The following is an 8,620-nucleotide window of genomic DNA, read 5'->3' on the forward strand; positions in this document are numbered from 1 at the left end:
ATATATATATATATATATATACTGTATATACTGTATATATCCTTAATTTAGACTCCTAGAGTCTAAATTACGGTAAGTTTACACATTTTTCAAAGTAACATTTATTTATTTATGTTTGGTGCAACATTGTTCTTTAACAGATAATCAAAGTTTCTTTCACAGATGTGAATAAAATAGACAATATAGGAATAAAACTTAAAATGAAATACAAACTTAAACACAACGTGGGATTTTAAGTCAGACTTTAAAAGTATAAACTTTAGGAGGTTCATGTGACCAAACACTCATCTTTTACTGCTTTAGTTATATCTATACTACATGGGGAATCTTTGAACACAATTTAAAATTTTATCATTAGAAAACTGTATTTATTGGAGCACTGCATTCTTCCATAGCTACGTGGGAATGGGTTATAAAAAAAATTAATTGTTTGTTTTAAATAATTTGACCTAGATTTGATGCAATACAGAATTGAATACATAACTAATGTAAGTAATATGTCCCAATGTGAAAAAGCAAAACAAATATAAAATGTTTAACACTAATATTTAGCTTCTCAACTGAGTGCTTGTGTGCTGTTCTCACAGTGGAGAAGATCAGACCCCTGGTGGTGGATTTAATGTTCATCAGACATCAGAGGCCATTTCAGCTCACACAAATTATGATCCTTTGGAATATCTTGTTGGATAAAAATATCCTCTCATTATCTTACTTACTTAAAATGAGCCACACACGATGACAGGATATTTTCTAACCCAGTTTACTTGCAAGGGCAGACGGTCATGAAACAGACTTACACAGATGTTCCAAGTTACATGCTTGAAGCCTCTTCGTGAGAATCTGCAACGGACGGTGTGCCAGGATTTTTTTTTATGATACTCGCATATCAGCTCCTCCTCCAGACTTGGAGGTGACCTTGGAGTACCAGCTGCACATGCAGCTCCTCATTCATCTCTCGCTACTAACTCAAACACACGGCTCGTGGGCACTTAACATTAGTTAGTGACAAACATCCTTGACCTTGATCAAAATTCCCCTGACATTTCTATACATTAGCCATTTTCTCATGCTAAACTGGCAGTGGTGGAGAAATTACTCAAACACTGTACTTAAGTAAATGTACAAATATACAGACAAAAATGTACTCTAGTAAAAGTAAAACTACCACATTAACGTTTTTACTTAAGTTAAAGTAAATAAGTACTTGCTTTTAAAAATACTTAAAGTATTAAAAGTAAAAGTACTTGCTGAATGTATTACCTAATGCAGTGGTCTACAATATCTTTAAGTGTGCCTACCGTATGTATATTTTCTGTAATACATTAATAGTGTTGAGCCATTTTAATGAACAATGCTGCAGATAATACATGTTTTTATTGTGTTTACTCTGTGACACAGTTCACACTTGGACTTGTGATTCTGTGTCAGAATTTCAGGGATGGCATGCAATGATTGCATGCAGTACTGAGTTTCAAATGACATTAAACAAAACAAGAAAGAGGAATGATTTTACCTTTGAAAGTTTTTATTTAACACAAAGTAAAACCAATGTGTCATTTTAACTGCAGTAAACACATTAAAGTAAAAGTTGTCTGCCTGAATAAAAGGAGCATTAGACACAACAAAGGAATATCTGATCATTTCAACTCCAGTTTGTCATCAACTAGTTAAAATACTGTCTATTCAACCTTGTAATAGGTCTGTAGTGAACAATATTTTAACTTCCTGACACCATTTTTAAAACTTGGACTTGAGTGTCGAGACATCTCTTGTCTCCTAATATCATGAACTGACACATTTTAATATTGCAGCGAGAATTTCTTGTTCAAGTTCAGAAGAAGTTGTTTTTCAAAGTTTTTGAGTCCAGTCTGTCTCTTTTGGGAGAGAGAATCTGTCCTGCTGTACTGAATAGTCTTTCAATAATCTTTCAATAATCTGGCTGACTCTCGACAGTGGAATCCATTTTGGGTGTGTTAGTGGTGCTGCAGGTGCTCCCAGCTTAATGACATATAAACTATAAAAGTTATTGGCCCAGTTCTTCTTGAAGGTGGGTCTAACATTACCTGCCCACTTTGCAGTGATTCAATGGACCAGCTCCCCTCTCACCACTGGTTACTTTCAAACTAATGAACAAATCAAAAAACCACAACATGAATGTAACTTGTAACACAACGCATTATAGAAATGTAGTTGAGAAGAAAGTACAGATACTTAATGTAAAATGTAGTGGAGTAAAAGTCAAAAGTACCCACTCTACTTAGGTAAAGTACAGATACATGAAAAATGTACTCAAGTACAAGAATGAAGTACTTGTACTTAGTTACATCCCACCACTGCAAACTAGGTAGTCAAACTTGAGCACACTGCTGGTTTGAATTAAACAGACGTGTCTTTAGTCTCCTGTGTGTCATCTGAACAAGGTGCATGTATTCTTGTTTTCTTTTGATTGAAGTGCTTTAGACAGCATCTTGCTCTACTTTTTATTTGTTGTGACAGTTAGCTATAAGCAATCAAAAATGTGCATCCTGCACTTCTACATGAAAGTAGTAGTCTCCTGCAGTTAATGGATGCTTTGTCTGTTTGCATGCACTGGACATTGACACTGTGACCGTTTAGTACCAGTGCATGAACTGCTGCCTCCCTGCTGAACAAATGCAGCAAACTTGGTCATTTTCTCTTTTTATAATAACTGCAAATTGGTGCTGAGTAGCAGAGATGACACAGAACAGTGCAAAAGTCTACCTGAAATGCAACTGTTTCTTTAGCGTTTTAAAGATTTACTGATTATAGATGATAGAAAGTAATCAAAACAATCAGAAAATATTCAAGCTTGATTACTGTCATGGATTTATGGATGGATGTCAGATGAGTGACAGCTCTATCTTCTCCACAGGTACTCTCGGAGGCCACCACTGAACCGGGATTCTGTGCTTTCTATGAGGAGTGTGGACGTAACCCCTCTGTAGGAGAGACCCTCATTCCTCCTATTGTCCCTTGTCTCGATCCAAGCCCCGCCCGACACCTCACGGGGGAACACTACAGGAGGTTCAAACAGGTGTGTTCATATGATTGAAGCTAACAATTGTTAGTCCTTGTTTACTTTTAATAAACATGCCTAATAGTCAGGTATTCTTTTGACATAATGTCATTTGTATTGCTGTAGGTGTGTCCCATGTTAGACAATGGTGAGGGCAACACATTTGCCTGCTGCTCCATGAAACAGCTTTCATCTCTGGAGTTGAGCTTGACGCTGTCCAAAGCTTTGCTGGTCCGCTGTCCTTCCTGCGTTGATAACTTTGCCCATCTGCACTGCATCAACACCTGCAGCCCCAACCAGACGCTGTCTGTAAAGGTCACAAAGGTCATGAACATCACTTACCTGGGCAAGCCAAAGGAAGCAGTGGTGGCCTACCAATCATTCATGAGCACCACCTTTGCAGATGCCGCCTTCCAGTCCTGTAAGAATGTCAGGATTCCAGCCACAGGAGGATTTGCCATCTCCACCATGTGTGGTCGGTACGGTGCCAAGCTTTGCACCCCTCAGCGCTGGTATGATTTCCAAGGGGACTCCAGTAATGGCCTGGCTCCACTGGACATTGATTTTCAACTGATTAAGGAAGGAGACACTGCAGGGCTGCCAGAAGGTGTGATTCCTTACAATGGACGAGCTCTGAAGTGCAACGAGACAACGGCAACAGGTGGTCAGGTCTGCTCCTGCCAAGATTGCGAAGAGTCATGTCCAAGCGTGCCGCCTCTTGCCCCGCCCCCAGCACCCTTCAAATTGTTTGGGACCAATGGATTCCTTGTGATTGCTATCATCTTACTCTGCCTCCTGGTACTTGCTTTCATTCTCTACCTTACTGTCTCTTGTTTGGTTGCTTCTAAAAATGGAAAGGATGAGGAGAAAGGAAAGAAGAAAGGTAAAAACAAAGACCAGAACAGTAATGATGTGACTCAGCGTATCATTCAACCATCAGAGGTGACCTGTACCGACAGGAACAGCTTGGCTGCCCAAGCTTTCATGGGCTTACAGTTCCAGCGTTGGGGAACCTTCATGGCTTCTTATCCCCTCATGGTAAGCATGTCCAAAAGAATCTTTTAAACTGTGATACACTTGTTCTTACTAGAAACATGATCAGAAAGTATTTCTTATTTCTTAAACGCTCTTTAATTTCCTTTCAAGGTTCTCTTGGTCGCAGCTATTATTGTGATCGTTTTCTCTGCTGGCCTCAAGTTTATCAAGCTCACTACTGACCCAGTTGAGCTCTGGTCTGCTCCCAACAGCAGGGCCCGCCAGGAAAAAGACTTCCACGACACACACTTTACCCCCTTTTTTCGGACAAATCAGCTGATCTTGACAGCGCCACAGAGAAAAGGTCACATTTATGACTCGTTGCTGTTTGGGAAGCAGAACTTTAGCGGGCTCGTATCTAAAGATCTCATCATTGAGCTGCTGGAGCTCCAGACAAAAATACAGGTAAAAACCACATGGTCTAAATAGACTCTTTGTAAAAAAAAAAAAAAAAAAGCAGTACTTTATTTTTGATTTATTGTTCTGTCTATTTTATCGTTTTGTAGCAAATTGAGTTCTGGTCAGAGGATCTGAAACGCACAGTAAATCTGAAGGATGTGTGTTATGCACCACTGAACCCTTCCAACCCTTCCCTGACCGACTGTGCTGTCAACAGCCTGCCACAGTACTTCCAGAACAGCCTGGACAACATTAACGCAAAAGTGAACATGACTGAACTGGGAGTGACCAAAGAGGTAGACTGGAGAGACCACCTTATCTACTGCCTCAAGTAAGGATCTATTTAAAGCAACAGTTCATTAGTTGTCCATGAAAGTACCATTTAATGACTTTTCCTTTCTTCTGCCTCTTCTAAAGCTCTCCACTGTCTTTCAAAGACATCACTGATTTAGGAATGAGCTGCATGGCTGATTATGGAGCGCCAGTCTTCTCGTTTCTGGCTGTGGGAGGCTATAAAAGTGAGTGACTTTTATCACCTTCACATTCATACAATAAAATCTGCCCAACAAAACACATTTCTAACTAACTGTATGTGTCATGCTTTTTCCAGACGATGAATTTACTAATTCTGAAGCTTTCATCTTGACCTTCTCTCTGAACAACTACATTCGTGACAACCCCAAATTCAAAGTGGCTTTGCAGTGGGAGAAGGAGTTTCTCAAGATTGTCCAAGACTACCAGAAAAATCCAGCTGCAAACTTCACCTTTGCGTACATGGCAGAGGTAAAGTAGGATTATTTTTGCTGAGATCTAGAATCTAGATCTATAATCTAGAAATTTAGGTTGGGCTTTATATCATCATTGACCTCTTTCATCTATTTTTCTCCTGCCTATGATGGTCTCCTATCTTTTTCTTTACAATTTGTATTTTTGTTGGATGTAACTGGGACCCTGTGTACATAGTTTCGTTCCACCTCATGTACCACATGTGATGTGAATGACAATAAAGACACTTTGACCTTGACCAAAGGTTAAACAAAGAAGTTATTACCACAGCTTCTCTGAAGGGATCACTGATTTTTCTTGTTTGTCCTTTTGACTGGTCTCTTTCTGCCTGCAGAGATCCCTGGAGGATGAAATCAATCGAACAACAGCAGAAGATATCCCCATCTTCATGATCAGCTATGCTGTAATCTTTGTTTACATTGCTGTGGCCCTGGGGGAGTACAACTCATGGAAACGCATACTGGTAAGGCTTCAGAGAGTGATGTCGAACTTTAGTACAGAGCAGAACTTCCCATCACACAACATCTTTAGCCAGTGATGGGCCGTCTAACATTTTAGTCCAAAAGGGTCAACAAGTTCTATCTACCAAGTTGAAATAATTAATGAAACTGGTCTTATCACATACAGTGATAAGCAGAAGCTACAACAGTATGCTTATGTAAGCTGTACGCTTATCTTGACAGTGAACATGTACTGTAAGTTTGTTATCCATAAAGTTTTATAATATAAAAAAAGTTGATACCATAGTTGACAATATGGGGAAATAATTACTGAGCTGAATGCATACCTGTATTCTTATCTCTGTCCTTCAGGTGGACTCTAAGTTTTTGGTGGGTTTGGGTGGGATCCTGGTGGTTGGCTGTTCTGTCCTGGCCTCCATGGGTTTCTACTCGTGGATTGGTATCCCGTCCTCGCTGGTCATCCTGCAGGTGGTGCCCTTCCTGGTGCTTGCTGTTGGGGCTGACAACATCTTCATCTTTGTTCTGGAGTATCAAGTGAGTCCATCTGAGCACACAGTGGATTCACAGTGTTTCAGATGCTTTATGATCAAGATTATTTTTAATAATGTCGCCTTGTGCTCTTGCAGAGGGATGCACGGCGGTCTGGAGAGACAAGAGAGGAGCAGATCGGTCGTGTACTTGGACAGGTTGCTCCCAGCATGCTCCTGTGCAGTCTCTCTGAGTCTATCTGCTTCTTCTTAGGTAGGAACATTTGGAACACGGTAAACTAACAAAAGTTTAGAAACGTCTATTAGTGGAGTAATCTCTGAATGTGTTTCTGTTTTTCTTTATCAGGGGCCCTGTCCACAATGCCAGCAGTGAAGTCCTTTGCGCTGTACGCTGCCTTGGCTGTGCTCATGGACTTTGTTCTCCAGATGACTGCCTTTGTGGCACTTTTGTCCTTGGATGCTCGGCGCCAAGATAGCAACCGTTGTGAACTACTATGTTGTGTTTCTGTGTCAACACAACGTCCCAACAAGCCAAATGAAGGCTTTTTACTGCCGTTCATGAGGAAATACTATGCCCCCGTCCTGCTGCACCGCTACACCCGGGTCATAGTGGTAAGGCTGCTAATCCAACAGTTGTTCCTTATGTCTCTGCGTTCAGACATACTTTTAATGATAAATTCAGTAAACTCAAATCAAGCGAAGTGAAACATTTGCTAGATTGGATTATGATTAGAGACGTTTTAACTTGATTTTTGTTCAACTCATCCATCTTTGTGTTGTCTTCAGATGTTGGTTTTCATCTTCATGCTTTGCGCGTCCTTATTCCTCATGCTAAATGTGAAAGTTGGTCTAGATCAGGAGCTGGCCATGCCCAAGGTCAGTAAGAGCTGCTTTATTCGTGATGAAACACATCACAGATTGTTTTGCATGCAAACTCACCAAGAGTGTTCTGTGTCGCTGCAGGGATCTTACATGCTGGACTATTTTAAGTACTTGTACAAATACTTTGAAGTTGGTGTTCCCGTGTATTTTGTAACAAAGAGGGGATTTGACTTCACAAAAGTGGAAGGCATGAACGCAGTCTGTTCTAGCGTTGGTTGTGATCAGTTCTCAATGACCCAGAAGATCCGTTATGCCACAGACTACCCTGATCGGTGAGAAAACTTAATATCTTTCATTTACTTTTTAATGTAAACCAGCACATAAAAATAGGTCACATTGTTGTGTCTATCCATTTCCTTTCCTCTTTGTTTGTGGCGTTCTCATTGCTATAAATTCTCCTGACACATTCTGTTGATTGTGTAGTTGTAACCGCTGACAAACAAGCAAATCAGATTAATTAATAACAAACTTAGTTGGATGAAAGCCACTGAACAGATTATTGGTGCCTCTATCTGATTGTTCCAAGTAGAGGGAACAAACCTCCCTAATATCCTTCAAACATGTACTAAGAGCTTTCCTGCTTCTTAAAACACATTGCTGAGGTATTTTATTGCAAACATGTACAAATTAAAAAAAAAAAAAACAAGTGTAATGTGCTTTGTTTAATATGAAGTTAAATACAAAGAAACAGCAAGCTATCAGTTTGAATGGGAACCAGAAAAGTTTTGTACATAAACCCTTTTTACACCACAGCTGGTGAAGGTTTTTACAAATGTAGTTTTTAAATGTTGCTTTTATTCAGTGGATGAGCTCAAACATTGTTTTGTTTTTGTGTATGTTTATTTTTCCTGAAATATGTTGATAGGTCAAATTTGTTACATTTGAGTTTATATTAAGATAACTCCCAGTTCACAGTAACTTTACATGTATTATTCTGAATTTTAACTATGTCCAGGTGTTTCAGCAATAGGATCACATATAATACTACTCAACAAAATCTGTATATTCATACTGTATATATGAAAAAGAAAAATTTTAATATTGCGTCGTAGTGTCAGTTTGTTCAAAGTAAACATATCTGAACCATTTTGACACTACATTGGGAGTGACCAAAATGAACAAGGTTAGAACAGTGGATATAAAAAGTCTACACACTCCTGATAAAATACCAGGTTTTTGTAACGTAAAAGAAAATTAAACTACAGTCACGTTTCAAAACTTTTCTATATTTACTGTGCCATATACATCCTGTACACAACTGAAAATATAAAAATCAAATCATACATTTAGATATCAAAGTTTATGCTCAATAATCCAGGTAGAAAAATCCAACAAAGTTAAGTCAGGTCCTCTGGACGGTTGCTTTGTGTTGAAACATTTCATTTTTCATCCAAAGGACTTCATCAGTCCAAGGAGCCACAACAAACTCAGTCTTATAAGTAGCACCTTCTCATAGTGGGTCAACCAGTTTGATGGTTATAAGATGGTTTCTGGAGTCCACCCTCTCCCCTGTCGACTCCTCTGAGGCAGCC

At 39.4% G+C, this 8,620-nt stretch overlaps 1 protein-coding gene across 1 annotated transcript in view; it reads left to right on the forward strand.

Annotated features, from left to right (window-relative positions):
* The window catches only part of npc1l1 (NPC1-like 1), a 16,664-nt gene that overhangs the window by 3,772 nt on the left and 4,272 nt on the right, over nucleotides 1-8,620 (forward strand). The window contains exons 2-13 of the mRNA XM_037680687.1: nucleotides 2,894-3,055; nucleotides 3,164-4,075; nucleotides 4,184-4,477; nucleotides 4,579-4,802; nucleotides 4,889-4,989; nucleotides 5,082-5,254; nucleotides 5,592-5,720; nucleotides 6,070-6,252; nucleotides 6,345-6,459; nucleotides 6,553-6,818; nucleotides 6,993-7,082; nucleotides 7,170-7,360. Coding sequence (XP_037536615.1) covers nucleotides 2,894-3,055; nucleotides 3,164-4,075; nucleotides 4,184-4,477; nucleotides 4,579-4,802; nucleotides 4,889-4,989; nucleotides 5,082-5,254; nucleotides 5,592-5,720; nucleotides 6,070-6,252; nucleotides 6,345-6,459; nucleotides 6,553-6,818; nucleotides 6,993-7,082; nucleotides 7,170-7,360 — 2,840 coding nt within the window. The remainder of the gene's footprint in view (nucleotides 1-2,893; nucleotides 3,056-3,163; nucleotides 4,076-4,183; nucleotides 4,478-4,578; nucleotides 4,803-4,888; nucleotides 4,990-5,081; nucleotides 5,255-5,591; nucleotides 5,721-6,069; nucleotides 6,253-6,344; nucleotides 6,460-6,552; nucleotides 6,819-6,992; nucleotides 7,083-7,169; nucleotides 7,361-8,620) is intronic.

The sequence above is a fragment of the Nematolebias whitei genome, chromosome 8 (assembly GCF_014905685.2).
Source record: "Nematolebias whitei isolate Nwh7 chromosome 8, NemWhi1, whole genome shotgun sequence".
Lineage (NCBI taxonomy): Eukaryota > Metazoa > Chordata > Actinopteri > Cyprinodontiformes > Rivulidae > Nematolebias > Nematolebias whitei.